The 19,184-nt window shown below is 43.0% G+C and overlaps 1 protein-coding gene across 3 annotated transcripts in view; it reads left to right on the top strand.

The window, feature by feature from the left end:
* The window catches only part of SLC16A1 (solute carrier family 16 member 1), a 49,265-nt gene that overhangs the window by 11,676 nt on the left and 18,405 nt on the right, over positions 1 to 19,184 (top strand). For all 3 annotated transcript variants that reach the window (XM_081864995.1, XM_081864994.1, XM_081864996.1), the window contains exon 2: positions 14,479 to 14,736. In XM_081864995.1, coding sequence (XP_081721121.1) covers positions 14,520 to 14,736 — 217 coding nt within the window. In that variant the 5' untranslated portion in view covers positions 14,479 to 14,519. The remainder of the gene's footprint in view (positions 1 to 14,478; positions 14,737 to 19,184) is intronic.

The raw sequence follows: 19,184 nt of genomic DNA on the forward strand, positions 1-19,184 counted from the left end.
TTTCTGCATTCTTTGTTTTTAAGCCAGGAGAGAGCATTTTAAATATGCATTTGTGAACCTGTTCCTCACCCTCCTTAAAATATACATTTTATAGTGCATCACATGTACTAGATGAAGGAACTCCTTGACACCCTCATAAACATTCAATTTTATTATCGCGGGGGGAAAAACCCTACAACAACATTTCAAGACGTTTATAAAATACTATGTAGATAATCTTTAAAAATATACTAATCCATTCGAATCAATATATTCTGAATTCTTAAGAGTACTGTTTAAATAAAGTATCTCAACACTGTCCAGCAACAAATGTGGAGAATTCAAAGAATTTGGTTTTTCTTTTTATGTAGAATTTTTTGAGGGACCAGTTATAGTTTATATGTTCTGGCAGTACAGATGATGCCCAAAACAACTAACAAATAAATAGCTCCTTATTTGCTTCTCAAGAAATCATTTGATATTTTAACAGAATCTGGCTTATACTGTGATCTAATTCTTTGGTTTCAGTTGGCTGAGGAGTAAATTGTTGTTCCAGATGCTGTTTGAAGGAAGTATATGCAATTCCTTAAAAGTAGTGCCATTTTAACAACAACCAGCACTGCACAAATATATGCAAATTAATCTCTCATAGAGGGATGGGGGACTTGTGGCGCTCCAGCTGTTATTGGCTAGTACTCTGAGATGATGAGCAGTATAGTCACAGGTTCCACATCTCTGTTCTAGAATAAGTTTACCATATTTTTTTCAATGAATCTGGGGATACTTTCTGGATGTCCCATGGTCATATTATAAAGTAGTTGTGTTCTGTGTTACAAATCAAGCACTGCTAGGAGTTGCTTCTTTTCCTTTTCCAATGTATGGTATTTCTCATCAATAAAAAAATTGAGTCTGGCACGAGCAAATTTTTATTCTGAAAGTGTGGCCCGGACTAAAAAGTTTGAGAACCACCGGCCCAGTCTATTAAGGTTGTTCTTCCTACACTTCATCTTAAGACAGACCAATTTTAACACCAAGCCACCTTTTTCCTCCCCACTCCTGCTTAGATTAACGTCCAGCAGGAAAACCGGAAAGCTTGGTCACTGTTATGTGTCACAGTGGATGGCCTAAAAAACATATTTACCTGCTATGAATCTAAAGTGCTGGCAAATTGCATTGTTCTTGTGAAGGAGAGGCGCTGCTGCCACTTTTGTAGAAGTCTATCAGTCTTCTGCCTTTCCTTTACCCAAGTTCAGAGACTGACCACACAAAGAACATCTCTTTTTTCAGGTTGCTTATGGGATATTCTGTGGCTGATGTGAGAAGGAATGTTGTATCGTTTCCACTAGTTGAAAAACCCTCAGTAGTTCTCTGTCTGCCTGTTGCTGACCTTGGTTCACCCTGTGAGCTTTGCAATAACCAAGGAGGCCTTCAATTGTCTATTGTGTGGTGCTGAGCCCTTACAAGCCCCAGATAGTCACGTATACCAGGCAGAGCCAGATTTTCTTCTAGCCAAGGGGACTGAGCAAAACTCCACTTGAAACAAATTATTTTTGTCAGATGAAACAAGAGGGGAAAGTGACTATGATGAGTTTTATTTCAGCTTGTGCCTGTTCAGATAAATACTGTTGAGATTTTGTTCTGTTCAGACGTTTTCTTTCTGTTGAGCAAGTTTGTCCCCTTTTAACTGCCTTACAGTTTTTTTAACCTATCCAATGAACTGGGAAGAGGTTTTCCTCTGTAGATAGGGTGGTGACACAACTCCATTTGAAAAGTGCACATAGCCAGATAAAAGGCATTTAAACCTATTCAGAAGCACTATGTAAACCAATCTTGTGCAGCAGAGGCAGTATAGGGTAATTGCTTTATGAACTGATAGGAGAAAGACCATGCTTGCCATATAGAGTTTGTTATTTACCCACTCCAGTAAAACTTTAGATATGTTTTCATGTTTTAATTATTTTGATACTACTGGCAGTGTCTGGTAAATATTGATTCCAATGTATTTTAGTTTAATGCTTGCAATTAAATTGACTCTCCCAAACCCAACAATAGTTAATTAGGGTGGACTTCATAGCCAGAATTTGAAATAAAGCAAATGGAGCAACTTGCATCGTGTACATTGTGGCCAAATTGTTTATATAAAAAGCTGAAAATGCTTATGACCTTCTTGAATGGGCCAGTAGAGCAAATCTGGCCAAGCTTTTTCAGGAGACCTTTCTCAAGGGGCAGGCACTGGAAAAAGCCCTGTTTCTGGTAGCAACTAACTGCTTCAAAATCTGGTGACACCTACAGAAGGGTCTTGTCGCTCAATGCCAATGGTTTCTCTGTGTGTGTGTGTGTGATATGAAGATGCATAGCTGGACTTAAATTTGTTGGCCTGGAATTTTGGCTGGAAACAAAATTATAGCTAGTGGAACAAAGTAGTATCCAGGAAGCAAACCTACAAAATCACTTACAGCTTTGGATGTCAGGGGCAAACCTGGACCTAGAGAATTCCTGGTTTGTGAATCTGATTTTTAAGCAACTGTGACATCAAACAAGATCGGCATATATACTGTCCACTCTAGGCAGTGTGCCAACGGTTATAAGTCTGGATTGAGTATCACGCTCATCTAGTCCGCTACTAGACTTTAGAAAGACGTCCAGGGAAGCTACTGACTCCCCTGTCTTTGATGAGAATACAAGAAGGGAGCATACCAAATAGACTTGTCCCCAGTCCCCAGATACAGTTAGCCTCATAAAAGATCCCTGTGGAACTTTGCTGGATCTCTCCCATGAAAAGGAACAGCCTCATCAGTCTCTCAGCACCACCTTCAAGGTCAACCTTCTGGAAAAATAGAAGCGGAAGCATTGCAGAACCCCTGCACTTCGTCTGCACAATTGGCTTGTAACTGGTCCATGTTTCCCCTATCTACCAATACAGACTGTTGACCAGGAAGACAAAGGCACTTTCTGCCCTGAAGTCCAGCCAAAATCCCATTCCATCCATGAGTGCCTGAAGCTGCTTGGCCATAGCTTATTATAATGACTTCTGACTAGAAAGGAGAAGCTAGACATTGTTCTGTAACTTCCCAGTGTATGAGGGTCCATGGAGACCCTTTCCCTTTTTTAGCAGAGGCCTGGGTATTACTGCTGAAATGATCTTTCTCCAGGTTTAATGCTTGCAAGTTTACATGCTCGGTTGTTTTTTAAAATATACAGGCCTGGTCAGAGACTTAAAATTTCCAACTGTTCCACTTGTTCAGCCAAGTTATGGAGCAATGTTATGAGCAGTGCCTAGCTAACATTACTGCAAGTCAAGGCCGTGAATGGCATGCACAGCTGGGCCCCTGGAGATGGGCGTGTTCTGCTCCATGTTCAATGGCTGGCTTATGTACAGCTAACACCTACTGGAGCTTTGGAAAACTTTGGTCCAAACAAAGCTAAGCTTCAGGAGCAAAATACTTGACAAATGCAGGACAACACTATCTCTCTAGAGAAAATGATGCAACTAAATATGGTATTGGGCCCTGATGAAGGCTGCTCATATGTGTGTTTGTGTACCTGCACTGATCAGGTGTTTACTAGCTGTTAATAAATATGGTAGTAATTTGCAAAGATTTTAATGAAGGAGCAAGTGACACTGGCTGGATTTTGATGAAACATTTGGTGACAGAGAGGTACTTCATACTTGCACCTCTTTCCCTCTGCACCACAGAGGAGCTGGAAAAACATTACAGTTGCCCGAACAGGTGTGTCATGTTCATGCTGGTCGGCAGTTGTCCATCTGGTACAGGCTTTGGTGTTCCTTAGCTTCCTTGCATCTGTGTGGTGATGTTTGTTAGATCAATTTCTGGCATGCAAGATTGTACAATGTAGATGTACATGGGCAAGTGTTCTCAGAAACCAGCGACAATAGTAGTAAATTGTGTTTAGGTAAAGGTAAAGGGACCCCTGACCATTAGGTCCAGTCGTGACTGACTCTGGGGTTGCGGTGCTCATCTCGCTTTATTGGCCAAGGGAGCCAGTACAGCTTCCAGGTCATGTGGCCAGCATGACTAAGCTGCTTCTGGCAAATCAAACAACGTTTACCTTCCCGCCGGAGCGGTACCTATTTATCTACTTGCACTTTGATGTGCTTTCGAACTGCTAGGTTGGCAGGAGCAGGGACTAAGCAATGGGAATGCAGTCTTCTACCCTGTTGCGGGGATTCAAACCGCCGACCTTCTGATCGGCAAGCCCTAGGCTCAGTGGTTTAACCCACAGCGCCACCCGCATCCCCTAAATTGTGTTTAGGCCTATCTTAATAATTCTGACCAGATAAATATACACTGGATCTATAAACAATATGCAACTATTTTAATATTTTGGTTTTGAAGAGCTTGGAATAATTTGAAGCGAAGTGGGCTAACCTGAAGAGGACTTGTTGGAAATGAAAATTCTTAGTATTTTGTTGAACTTTTCCTTTCCAAGAGGGAGCAGAAGCGCCAGCTCAGTTCTTCCCATTGCTGTCTCTCATCAGCAAGTCTTTTTCAAAACATTTGGCTTTAGTTAGCTGGCTAACGTGAAACAAGAACAGGTGGTATGTGGGTAACTGAGCACTTCCTACAACTAAAACGTTGAGCCTCCTGCTGAAAAACTGGGAAAACAGCTATTTAAGAAAGTAGGTGGTAGGCACCGGTTAGGATGAGGAATTCAATTTTCTTTTCCACACAGGAGGGGGTGCTTAGTCTAATATGGTTGCCTGTGAATACAGTGGTACCTCAGGTTAAGAACTTAATTCGTTCTGGAGATCCGTTCTTAACCTGAAACTGTTCTTAACCTGAGGTACCACTTTAGCTAATGGGGCCTCGTGCCGCCGCGCAATTTCTGTTCTCATCCTGAAGCAAAGTTCTTAACCCGAGGTTCTATTTCTGTGTTAGTGGAGTCTGTAACCTGAAGCGCCTGTAACCCGAGGTACCACTGTAATAAAGAAACAAAGGATATTATTTCCCAACAGCTTTGTTTGTATGCAGATGCATGCAGATTTAGTCAGTGGGCACTGCAATTCCAAGGTCCCTGGGAGGGTAGGTTGGGGGGGAGTAGGACATGTGGGATCTCTCTGAGGGTGGAGAATGACAATAGAGCTCAGAGGTAAGTAGGGCAAGGCAGAAAGGTAGTGTGCTGGAGGCAAGATGCGGGGAGCAGGGAGGCTTGGGTCAAATTTCTTCCCAGTGCCCCTCTCCACAATAAACCCCCTAAACCAGGGGAACATTATCCTAGAATAGGAGCTGTTGGTGTTTGTTTCCTTCTAATTGTTGTACATGGGAGGGAAATTGTTGCTGTGTGTGTGTGTGTGTGTGTGTGTGTTGGAACCCTGCAAATGAACAGAGGAAGTGCATTGTTTGCTCCTCTAATGACCTGGTAGGGCTCCTGCTGGCAGGGTAGAAGACTGCATTTAGTTATCCCCAGCCTTAAGAGTTGCATGTGTTTTCTCAGCATTGTAATCCTGTGCATATTTTCCTAACCCCAAGCCGCACCAAGCACAGTGGGGGCCAATTTCTGAATAAACCTGTGTAGGTTTGTGCTGCACTATCTCTGTTACTGGGTGACAGCACTAACTCCTTCCCATAAACAAGATTATTCCATCCCATGGAAAAACTCATAGGAACACGAGACTTAACTACTCATATGGTGATCATGATTCTCACTGGGATGGTAGAAATCTTACTATTGATTACATTTATAACGCACCCTGCCCTCCAAGGAGCTCAAGGGAGGATGTATAGTTCTCCTCCCCATTTTATCCTTGCAACAACCTTGTGAGGTAGGACTTTATCTTGTGAACTGCCCTGAGATCTTATGATGAAGGGTGGTATATAAATCTAATCTAATGTAAAATAAATAAATGGATGGATGGTAGCAGCTTTCTTGAATACCATATTCTGTGGTGGCGCTGTCCTGTAAGTTAGCGAGTGGGAAACACAACTGCGAGTTTCCAAGATGTGGAGCTGAATGTTCCTTCCTGGACTTAGATATGAGAAAATTGTTACTGTGTCCTCTATAAAGAATTGTAAAGAGAATCCTATGTCAGATAATTATGTTGCTGAATTTACAGTACTTTGAAAGTGCTGTGTAATTCTACAATTATAAAGTTTGCTTCTTCATAAAGTGGCACAGTTAAAAAAACATCCTGGGAATTTGTGCAACATCCTGGGAATTTCTGCTTTGCTTCAACACCCTAATTGAAGTAGAAACTTGGTGAATGACCCATACTTCTCCTTGCCAAAATAAGAATTAATTCAATTTTCTTCTCTTTGTACCAACATTTAGTCCCTATTCATAGAGCCTGGAAAAATGCTTTTTATTCATTTGCAGCATCACATTTGACTCAACCATCTTATTTACTGTAAATGTGGCTTTTAAAATAACTATCCTTGGCTAGTATCTCTGAATTCCACTTCCAAGCACGCCTGACACGTAGCAGTGTTTTCCAAACAAAGCTGGAGACTTTACAAGCTCTGCTTTAAACTTTGAGGAAACTTTTGCATGTAGAAGTTGCTGTCTGAACTGGCTATTGCCTTTTCTCTTTCATATTAGGATGGAGAAGGAAATGAGCCCCACACTCATGGAAATAAGCCTGCAAAACAGTGTATACATCAAATTTGCCTTAGGGGCTTAAAGCAATAAACCAGCACAGTGTTACTTGAGCTGAATTTACTGAAACTGTGACCAGCTCAGGAAAATTTCTAATGCATTCAGTGTGTCAGTATTTGCACAGCAAAAGAAGATTTAAAACCGAGGTACTCCTTATGGGTGCTCCCTGCCTTTTAGTGCTACTGAGACAATGCTTTGGCACATTAAGCCATAAGCAAGTTTTAACAACTGTGGGTCAACACCTCACCTAATAAAGCGCTTTTTTCTTCACTGCAATTTTGCAATAATGTGTCTCATTCAGTGGAAGTACAAAAAGTAGTTGGGCATTGCTGAGCTGACTGACAACAGCTCTTTATTTCTTTTGTAAACACAGAAGTAAGTCTCCTAAATTGTTACCTTTGGTCAGCAAACGTTTCCCCTCTGATGTTGAAGATATCTCTGCCTCTCTGCAACATTGCTAAAACTGTTTATTAGTTAGTTTCCAAGAGCCTGCACTATTCCTCTCTCACCCTGAAGCAGAGAATGGATGCATTGGCATGGCTGACAGAACTGTGGTTATTAAAGAGAGTTACTTCATGAAATACATCCTTCCCATACACAAATTATCTCTGTATAGGGAGAAAAAGAGTAGCTCTTCATGGGAGCGTCTGTTTCAGCCAAAGGAGATAGAAAACTGTGCAACTGCTGGAATGTATATTGATGTCCACTTACTATGAGTCTATATATGGAGCTGACCGAAAGTGGAATTCAGGATGTCTTGGTATGAGTATAAAGCAGCGTGAGCTCAACTTAAGAGGGCTGTGATCCTCAAATGTGTATAGTAATGAGACTTTCAAAGTTTGCCTTTGGACTGTTTCCCCCTAAATGAGGCAATTGCCTCACATATCATCCCTTTTGATATTAGGCAGTGATAGAGCGGCAGTGAAAGTAAAACCGAATATCTGTAGCAAGCTGTAGTGTGCAGGAAAGTCCTTGTGTTAAATGCTCTTGACTTTGATCAGTAGCTCACTCTGAACATGACTGTGTACAGTGCATAACTATATGCAAAATAGGGCTATCTCTTCTACATGAAGAGCATCTCATCACTTCATAAAGCATCTTGTGTACATCATACTGCCATGTATTTTTTTTAAAATAGAACTTGGGAATGATCAAGGATGTCTGTTGCATATTATACTTATGGGTATCTGTATCAAAAATCTGAGCTGTATTCCAGACTACTGTGTCCCTTAGATAGTGTTAGAAACCGAGATACAGAAGCTAGGAGCTAAATGGCACCTTAAACCAAGGTTGTGGGTGCAACAACGGAATGTCTAGGCACACTTTTTAATAACAAGAATACAAAGCTGAAAATGAATGAACTGCAGCTAAAATATTATGTTTATTTTTCACACAGCCTAGTCCTTCTGCTGCCCACCCCCTTAATATTCTTAAGAGGGTTTCTTCTCCAGTCTTCAGAGTGTAGCTGGAAGTGGGGAGGCAAAAAACGGTCCTCCTTTCTCCTTCCATTCTGCAGTTTTAATCTGAAATCTTAGACTCAGTACTGCGCCCAGAGCTCAATGAAATTCCCATTTGCAAAATGTGCCTAGAACAATGGGATTTTCGAACACTGACCTTAGCTGGCATTAAGACTTCCGCTTGTGATTTCTTAACTGGTGAATGAAGGTAAAAACAACTGCTATCATCTAATACAGAATGGGAAGAGAGCTGGAGAGAATAGTTAAGTTAATAGGGTTTTGTGTTAGTGTGCATCTTGTGAATTCTTTCTTATGGTTCAAATGTGACTTGGCTATATGCATTGTCATTGTGTGTTGTGGTAGTCTTGATTAAAAACAGTAAAACCAATATGGCTATATGAAGGGGGGGGCCTACATTGTAAATTCTGGTTCTGCATTGTTTTGATACAAAAATAAGTTAAATATAAGAACAAAAGCATCATTTTTATCAGGAGATAGTGGTTAGAATAATGCCCCTAACCTCCTTAAAGTAAAAGATCTTAATATTGTTGTTTAGTCGTTTAGTCGTGTCCGACTCTTCGTGACCCCATGAACCAGAGCACGCCAGGCACTTGTCTTCCACTGCCTCCCGCAATTTGGTTAAACTCATGCTGGTAGCTTTGAGAACACTGTCCAACCATCTTGTCCTCTGTCGTCCCCTTCTCCTTGTGTCCCCAATCTTTCCCAACATCAGGGTCTTTTCCAGGGAGTCTTCTCTTCTCATGAGGTGGCCAAAGTATTGGAGCCTCAGCTTCAGGATCTGTCCTTCCAGTGAGCACTCAGGGCTGATTTCCTTCAGAATGGATAGGTTTGATCTTCTTGCAGTCCATGGGACTCTCAAGAGTCTCCTCCAGCACCATAATTCAAAAGCATCAGTTCTTCGGTGATCAGCCTTCTTTATGGCCCAGCTTTATGGCCCAGATCTTAATACAGTGGTACCTCGGGTTAAGTACTTAATTTGTTCCGGAGGTCCGTTCTTAACCTGAAACTGTTCTTAACCTGAAGCACCACTTTAGCTAATGGGGCCTCCTGCTGCTGCTGCGCTGCCGAAGCATGATTTCTGTTCTCATCCTGAAGCAAAGTTCTTAACCCGAGGTACTATTTCTGGGTTAGAGGAGTCTTTAACCTGAAGCGTATGTAACCCGAGGTACCACCGTATAAAGCCATCAAAACAAAAGCCTATAGTTTAAAGTTCAACTAACCTAATGAAAAATGTAAAAAACATGAAGCAGACTTAAAACTAAATTCACAAACCTCATTGAGTGTCGCAATAGTTTCCTAGCTAGGAAAAGTATGTGCAATAAATAATATATGTGGCTGAGCTTAAGCAGCAATTAAATTCTGAGATAAAGATCCTTTTTCTGCAGCCATCTGATAAAGCAGGGGTGGGCAAACTTTTCTTTCTTTTGAGGCCTGCATTGCCTCATGAGATTTGGCTACTTGAGTACTAGTATGGTGAGGATTTTTGATACAGCTTTTGGTAGAGCTTATTTAAAAAACAAATAACTATCTTGAGACTGAAGTTTGTGCAAGCCTGTTAGTTTGTGCAGGCTCAGTAAATATGGGAACCTCCCCTTTTCCACCCAGAAAACCAGAGGTACAAAGTTTGCTACAGAATTAGTATCCCCCCCCCAGTTAAAATAAATACCGTATTTTTCGCACCATAGGACGCACTTTTCCCCCTCCAAAAATGAAGGGGAAATGTGTGTGCGTCCTATGGTGCGAATGCAGGCTTTCGCTGAAGCTGGAGAGCCCCACCGCCAGCCCCACAAGCTTGGGGGACAGCGGGGAGGCGGAACGCCGCCATCCCGCTGTCCCCCGACTTGGTTAGAAGGCTGGCGGGGGGAGAAGCCTGCTCCTCCCCGTCGCCAGCCCCGCAAACTCGGGATACAGCGGGAGAGGCGTAGCGCGCCCTTCCCGCTGTCCCCCGACTTGGCTAGAAGGCTGGCGGGGGGGGGGAGAAGCCTGCTCCTCCCCGTCGCCAGCCCCGCAAACTCGGGAGACAGCGGGAGAGGCGCAGCGCGCCCTCCCGCTGTCTCCCGACATGGTTTGGAGGCTGGCGGAGGGCTTCCTCCTCCCCCAGCCCCGCAAGCTCCCAGAGCGATGCCAAAGCTGCGCGCAGCTTTGGCATGGCTCTGGGTCCCGTTCTGGGGTAGGGGGAAGCTCGGGCTTCCCCCGCCCCAGCTCCGCGTCTCCAGCCGGGAGACGGTCGCGGGGGGCTGCTTTAGTCCCGCGCGCGCTCTCCCGGCTGGAGAGGTGACGCTCGGCTATGGAGGCTCCTGCCATATGCGTGCGTCACCTCTCCAGCCAGGAGAGGGTCGCGGGGGGCTGCTTTAGCCCCGCGCGCACTCTCCCGGCTGGAGAGGTGACGCGCGCCTATGGCAGGAGCCTCCATAGGCGCGTGTCACCTCTCCAGCCGGGAGAGCACGCACAGGGCTAAAGCAGCCCCCCGCGACCCTCTCCCAGCTGGAGAGATGACGCGCGCTTATGGCAGGAGCTTCCATAGGCGCGCGTCACCTCTCCAGCCGGGAGAGCACGCACGGGGCTAAAGCAGCCCCCCCGCGACCCTCTCCCGGCTGGAGAGGTGACGCGCGCCTATGGCCGCTGCTCCCTGACCTGCTCTTTGGGGCTGGTGGTGGGCTTCCCCCGCCAGCCCCAAAGAGCAGGTCGAAAGGAACCTGAAGCCTGGAGAGGCTTCAAAGGTAGCCGCCTGAACGCACCTCTCCAGGCTTCCAAGGCTCTCCGCCTGAACGCACCTCTCCAGGCTTCCAAGGTAGCCGCCTGAACGCACCTTAAACGGCACCTTGTTTTAGAGCGGGAAAACAAAAGGGGGAAAATTCTCCCACTCTCTGCGCAGCGCTTCCTGCCGCTTCGCTGAAGGGGCGCTGGGCAGAGAGCAGAAGAATTTTTTCCCCTTGTTCTCCCCCCTCTAAAACAAGGTGCATCCTATTGTCCGGTGCGTCCTATGGTGCGAAAAATACGGTAACTGTTGCTTCCTCATTTTGATTCATTGCTCTGGAATGACTCCAAAATGGGAGGAGGAGGTCAGAATGCTGTGCTTCTGATGGATCTCCTCATCCCTAAGTGCTTATAATATTTGGAGTAATTTTTATGCTGTTAAGATGCCAAATATAGTTTTTGGGTTATGTTGACAAATAGTGTGCTGCAGCACCCATTAAGGCTTCAGCATACCCTAAAGTGGCAAGAATGGCACTGTGATGCTGGGAAATCTGCAGCATGAGCTACAGTACATTCCAAAACAGTCAGGAATTCAGAACTCAAGAAGCCTATACAAAGCACAGAAGCACCTATCAGAACTTTCTGTTGTTATCTACCACTGCTAAATTTAGACTTGTCTACTGACCTTCAGGGCTCTTTTCAAGAGTGACTGTAAAGGGTTTGGTATTAGGGCTCTTGGACCTTTCTACACCAAAAAATGTGTTCTTTAAAATCCTGTCCAGTCCCAGTCTCAGCTTCTGGTCTCTCCTTTTTTCAGGTTTGCTCTTTCAGACCCTTTCTTTCTGGAGTCTTGATACCTTCTAAGACCCATCTACCATCTAATTAAGAAAGCAGTCCTTTGACCTCAAGGATGAAGAGAACTCATTTGATACTAATACAGGACTTCTTACCTTTTCAGAAAATGTTTTAGCTAATTAGTGTGCTCTCCGGACATGTTAAAAGTCTTAGATTTAAACACTTAGATTGTGTTAAGTTCTGTAGCTTGAGGAATGATCATTGTTAAGCACAACAGCAGTTCTTGGTTGAATAGGAGTAGCCTGAAAGAGTCTGCCACTTCTGAAATGTAGCTGGAGAAATCTTTCTGTATACAGCTCTATACAGATACAGAGCAGCAGGAGCCCAATGTAATGTGATTCCTCTGACCCCAAAAGGCGTAGCAGGAAATAGTGAGCAACAGCAGCATTGCAGAGCATTTGGCAATAGATGAGTATCTGGTGTCGGTTCAGAAAATCTTGGGCAATGTTACCATGGAGAGCAGTGACCATTAGGGATCCTGAGAGCTTCTGGCAAAGTAGCTAAGAATGGGTCCCTCAAAGCACCAAATGGAAAAGTGTGGTTCTAGAACTAATGTTAAGTGGACTAATGTAGAACAATAGGAGTCCCAATAATTGAAAAAGGGTTATAGGAGAAGGTGCACAGTGACAATAGGATGTGGAATGTTTTAGGCAGAGTTGAAGAAAAGGTGTGTGCAATTTCCTTCTGTCTTTTTTTAAAAACAATTTTATTTATTAAGTGGTCATAGCTGTGCAGAAGCGATAAAAAATACTGAAGTGCTGGGTTAGTTTCCCATACTGCCTCCTTCTACTCCTTTTAGGAATATGGACTTGTGGCTTTTTCTGCTGTGATACTAAGGGATAGTGAACATGTAGACATTAAAATTCAAAACATGTTGTTGTTTATATTGGAATAACCCCAGAGGATATTCTCTCTGCTGAACACCACCAGTCCAAAGTGTGATTCATGCAAACTTTTGTTGTGGCTGAGGTTGGGATGGTTTCTTATAAACCAGGCTGACTTGATAGTGTTATGGTGGTCAAGTGGGGCAGCATGGTTTGACTTGGTGTGTCACTATGATTGTAGTGAACCCAGGATGCACTCCAACACTCTTGAACTGAACTATTCTTTGGGATTTGGTTCCCATAATTTTGATTGATGGTATGTGCTGATTGTTGGCCCTTTTAAGAAGATGTAGCCTAAATAAACCTCTGTGAAAGTCATGCTCATTGGAACTAATGCTGTTGACTGGAAATGCAATGATTTCCTAACCATTTCAGCAGCCAAATGCTTTGTAATTGATATGTCTTGTGGGAGAAACTTTTGCAACTATTATGCAACTTCTAGGTCCTTGTCCTTGCTTGTAATTTATACTTCATGCATCTGTTTTATTGCCGAAGTTTTGTGTAATTATCTCTGACTTCAGGACCTAGCTATCCAGCATGAACAGTATCTATATTTTTCATATTTTAAAGTTTAAATTTGTATCTGCCCTTCATGCAAAGATCTCAAGGTGGTTCACAGCAGTGTTTGTACTATGAGCCCCTGCATCCTTTCTTAAGGCTGTATATATATATAAAACCATATATCCTAAAAAAAAGGTGGTTCACAGCGTAATTTATCGTAGAATATTTTTGAAAATGCTGAACAAAGAGACTCACCAGAGATTTCTAGTTATTACTAACTCATTTTACTTGAAAATCCCAGATTACCAACAATTAATCTATTCTGTTTTATTTCTAGTTGCTCAGACCATGTATCCTAAAAAGCGAACCTTATATTTTTAAGCTTGCAAATTTTATAAACTAGCTTTTCCTATAATAGGTAAATAACTTCAGAAGAAAGAAATGCCAGTAGTGGTCTCTGGCCTTTAAATGGACATGGGTTTCAGGGTGGCATAACCTTGAGCTGTTCAAATCCAGCCTTGGCATTGCAAATGCCCATAAAAAAGAAGCTTTTGATACGATTTGGTTCTGGAATTCAGAAACCTAATTGCCAGAAAGAATAAATGCTGATTTGAACTTAATGCTGTAACATTGTTTTACATAATGAGAATGAACTTGTTTCCCCCTGGGATCGCACACTTTCCCTCCAGTGTGGCCACAAAGAGGAGTTTGGAGAGTTTTGTTTTTTGTCTTAAATTAACCACAGCTTGCCATAGCATCAAACCCATACAGTGGTACCTTGGGTTACAGACGCTTCAGGTTACAGATTCCGCTAACCCAGAAATAGTACCTCGGGTTAAGAACTTTGCTTCAGGATGAGAAGAGAAATCACGCGGCAGCGGGAGGCCCCATTAGCTAAAGTGGTGGCTCAGGTTAAGAACAGTTTCAGGTTAAGAATGGACCTCCAGAACAAATTAAGTTCTTAACCCGAGGTACCACTGTACAAGCTGTGGTTAATCACAATGCTCGGTGAAAAAGAAGCCAGCTTCAAAGCACAGTTAAGAAACTGATTTCTTTGTTTTCATTAATCATAAATAACCACAGTTTGCCTGAGTTTGGAGGCCGTAGCCTCCCATAGACCTTCCAAACAACTTTTTAGGACTGCACTGGAGGAGGCAGGGGGAGTCCAGTGGGAGGCAAGGCTTTTTCTTACAGCACTAAACCATGTGCAAGCATTGCATCCAAATGCAACCTAAAGCTAGTGTTAATTTCTATGGGTTTTTATACTCTTCAGCTGTTTAAAAAACAGCCCTGTGAGTCAAAATTCAAATGTTGGATTTCATTCAGATGGAGTGTTCCTCTCAGAAGCTTCTGTGTAGGGGTAGAGGGAAATTTCAGCTTGTAGAATGTGTCTCATTTCAAGAGACTTAGAAAAAAATAAAATGGAATGCTTCCGCAACCCTAATGACCTTACTCTGTTTTCTTCACAGATCTGTGATTTCTAGTTGAATTTGCTACCACTTCAATCAAGATGCCACCAGCAATTGGAGGCCCCGTGGGATACACGCCACCAGAAGGAGGGTGGGGCTGGGCAGTAGTTGTTGGTGCCTTTATCTCTATAGGCTTTTCCTATGCATTCCCCAAATCCATCACGGTATTCTTTAAAGAGATAGAAATCATCTTCGAAGCATCTAGCAGCAAAGTGTCCTGGATCTCTTCCATTATGCTGGCAGTTATGTATGCAGGAGGTAAGTTTGCAAGCAAAATAAAGCTGCATGCCTTTACTGTGTCATATGTGGAGGCTTAATTATAATTGTGACTCCTAGTTTAATCTGTTTTAATCAGAGGCAAAAGATTCATTAATAGATTTGTTGTGGGTACCTTATTTCGTTTACACCCACACTGTATATTTAACACCCCTAGTCATCACATACAGCTCCCAAGTTAAAACAGTACAACGCATCATCAGAGATCTACAACCTCTCCTGGACAATGACAGTTCTCTTTCTCAAGCTCTGGGAGGAAGACCTTTCATTGCCTACAGACAGCCACCCAGTCTTAAACAACTCCTAACCCACAATAATACTACAACCAGACCTAACACGGACACTGGCACCAGAGCCTGCAATAAACCCAGATGCCAACTTTGCTGCCACATACACCCGGACAACACCATTACTGGCCCCAACAACATCACACATACCATCTCGGGACTATTTAATTGCTCATCATCTAACATTGTGTATGCCATAAAATGCCAACAGTGTCCTTCAGCTCTCTATATTGGACAAACAGGCCAGACCTTACGCCAAAGAATAAACGGACATAAATCCGACATCAGGAACCACAAGACAGAAAAACCAGTAGGAGAACACTTCAATCTCCCAGGACATTCTATACAAGATCTCAAAGTAGCTGTTCTATTACAAAGGAATTTCAGAAATAGACTGGAAAGAGAAGCTGCTGAATTGCAACTTATCACCAAACTTAAAACTATGGAGAGACCTGGTTTGAACAAAGACATTGGATTCTTATCTCATTATACATGACAAAGCCATTTTTCACCTTCTCACCCCTTGCTTTTTCCTGTTAGACCTATTGCAGTCGTTAAGAGTCGTCAACAGGCCCATCGCAGCTATCTGCCAATCACCCATTCCCACCACCCTTCTGAGTAATACCCCTCCCCACCTTCTCACTATATAGAAAGGTCCGGTGACTTCTGTTTCAGTGTATCTGAAGAAGTGTGCATGCACACGAAAGCTCATACCTAGAACTAACTCAGTTGGTCTTTAAGGTGCTACTGGAAGGAATTTTTTTATTTTGTTTTGACTGTATATTTAAAGCAGTCTTATACCACCTTTAACTGTTATGGCTTCCTCAAAGAATCCTGGAAACTAATTAACTGTAGGTTAAGGATATCTGGAGTTGCTAGGACTATAGTACTCAAGTCCCTTAAACTACAGTTCCCAGGATTATTATTTTTTTGGGGGGGGGAGGGGAAGCAGTGACTGTTAAAATGATATAGGAGCACTTTAAATAAATGGTGTGGATGTGACCCTTCATCTCCCATGTGGTAGAATGAATTCTTGATACCCAAAATGGGATGGGGGTGGGGTGGAGAAAACCCAACTCCAAAGCTAACTTTTCTTCCTCCTTTACAAAGCTGAAAATAAAATATTTCCGGGGTACTGTTTCTGACCTGGCAGTCTTTCTGGTGTGCCTCTCTGACATCATTTGTAAGGAGGCTGCTCCAAGTTAGCTAATTATTCTTATTCTTTATTAAATTTGTATTTTACCCTCCGTCCAAAAATCACAGGGTGGTTCACAATATAAAAATACAAAACGAGAACACAAAATGCATAATAAAACAAAAAAAACCCCAAACCAATACCCCCCCCATACATTTTTAAAAACCATAGAATGCTCTATCAGCCCAAGGCGGCCTGGTTATAAAGAAATGTTTTCGCATGGTGCCTAATGATACTAATGAAGACACCAGGTGAGCTTCCCAGGGGAGAGCATTCTACAACTGTTGTCATGTTGCCACCCTCTGGTACCTCTTGTGGGGAGGCATACGAAGATGGGCCTTAGATGATGACTGCAGGGTCCGGGTCACTTCATATAGGAAGAGATACTCCCTGACACACTGCAGTCCTGAACCATTTAAGGCTTTATAGGTCAAAACCAGCGCTTTGAGTTGGGCCCAGAAACTAATTGGCAGCCAGTGCAGTTGGGCCAGGATCAGTGTAATATTCTCAAACCATCTTGCCCTGGTCAGCAGCCTGGCTGCTGAATTCTGTACTGGCTGAATTTCCATCTGCAGAGGCAGCGCACATATAGCACATTGCAGTGATCTAACCTAGAGGTTACCAGAGCATAGACAACTGGAGTTAGGCTCTCTCTGTCCAGATAGGGCCACCATCTGAAGCTAATGAAAGGCATTCCATGCCACCAGGCCATCTGAGCGTCAAGCGATAGCAAAGGATGCATCAGTACCCTCAAACTACATGCTCACGCCTTCAGAGGGAATGAAACCCCATCAAGAACAGGCAACCTTCAAGCTGTTTGGTCTAGGGGACCATGCCGCTAACAGCCCCTCCCTCTTATTTGGATAGAGCTTTAGTTCGTTGGCTCTCATCCTTTACCGGGGCAAGACATTGGTCTACAACATCACCCGCAGATGTAAAGGAGAAGTAGAGCTGTGTGACACCAACCAGCTACTTGCTGGCAACACACTCCAAAGCTCCAGATGACTCAGTGATGTCATATAGATTTAAAAAAGCATATGGGATAAAATGGAACCCAGAGGAACCCCACATTGAAAGCTGCATGGAGCCAAAGAGCACTGCCTAAGCATAAACCTCTGAAAATGACCATTCACACAGGACCAGAACTACTGCAAAGCAGTGCCACCACCCCCCAACTTGGACAGGTGCTCCAGAAGAATACCATGGTCAAATGTATTGAAATCCAAGGAGAAGTTGAGGAGAATCAATAGGGACATATTTTCCTTGGGTTTCTCCTGGCAGAGGCCATCATACAGGGCAATTGCACTGCTTTTCTGAGTTAGCCTGGTTAAGGAAAGACAGTAGATGCTCAGCACTGCAAGTCACAGGAAGGTACATTGTAGGAGCAAATAAAGCATTGACTATATGTATATCAGATCTTCTTATTTAAGAATTCCTGTGTTTTCCTGTTTTTTATTACGTCCTAGTAATAATAAAATTAAACTGGTTGCCCATTTGCAAAGATAAGCAGGGTCTGGTATGGTTTAAAATTGGATGGGGTACTGTGGGTTGAGATTTATTCATTGCAGTTGGACAAGATGGCCCTTGGGTCTCTTCCAACTCCATGATTCTACTGTTTTTATTATATTATTTTAGTTGCTTTTAGGTTTTTTTAGACTGTTCAGGGATTAAAAAAAATATTAAGTAGTCTTGAAATGCTGCTAAATAAATACAGTAGTAAGAAAACCTGCCCAGGGTAGAAGCTTTGGCTGAGTTATTGCTTCCACCCTGGCTTCTTGCAAGTGGAACTGAAATGTGTGCTGTGAATTTTCTCACTTTCTTCTGTTAGAATGACCTGTAAGGCCCCAAAGTGGGGGTTAAGGTACAAGGATAAGAAATCTTTCCTCCCTTGCTGCTTTCCATAGTGAGGGTGGATTACAGGTAGTATTTAATCAATCATTTTCTCTGAAAATTGTAACTATAAAACAAAATCTGCTTTGTTAATAGAAAGAGGAAACAGAGCAGCAGGATGGGACTTCTAATTTGGTGAGGAGGGGAAAAGATAAAAAAATAGTACAGTGGTACCTCTAATTGAGGACTTAATCCGTTTTCGGGTGCCATTCGCACCTCGAAAAGTCCACAACTAGAGCGCCTCTTCTGTGCATGTGCACGGCGCGATCGAGCGCTTCTGCGCATGCGCGGGCGGCGAACCTGGAAGTAAACACTTCTGCGTTTCCTGCATTCGTAAGCTGAAAGTCCGTAACTAGAGCAGAATGCAACACGAGGTATGACTCTACACTTTCCAAATAGTTCAGTATAAATGCTCATCTCTCGTTAGAAGCCATTGATGTTTCTTACTGGCATCTGCACTGTGCAACATGTGCGATCCATGGTTAACTATTTTCAGAGTTTTTGACCTGATAAAGCAGGATCTTGACAAATAAATCTGAGAAATGAAGAATGTGAGTGTGTGAAATTTTTTTATACACTTTTATGCAAGAGAAATCTGAACCAGGCCACCATTGCCTTAATGTTAGCGTATAAATTATGTGCTACCATGCAAGGTGTATAAACCTTGCATGAAAGCACATGAATTATATACTAATATTAAGGCAATGGTGGCCTGGTTTGAACTTCACATGCCTAGTTCCAACAAAGTAGGATTTGTTGATTGGGAGTGACCAGTGAGGTCAAGCATTTCCCCCACTTCCTGGTGTGTAAGGTGCACTTAAAACCACAAGTTTCCTGCTATGAAGATTGCAAAAACAAAACAAAAACCCTCTTGCTTAAAACTCTCAAGGTGTATTCTATGATGCTGGGCACATGAAGGCAGGAGGGGGAGTGCTGAAATTAGCTGGCTGGGGTCCCCCCCCCGATTCAACAAATCATATTTGATTGGGAAAATGGCATTTGAACCAGAATTACCTGTTCATCAGCATTTCAATGGCTGTGGCTGGAGGTCTTTCATT

This window comes from Podarcis erhardii (assembly GCF_964252035.2).
Source record: "Podarcis erhardii genome assembly, chromosome: 6".
Lineage (NCBI taxonomy): Eukaryota > Metazoa > Chordata > Lepidosauria > Squamata > Lacertidae > Podarcis > Podarcis erhardii.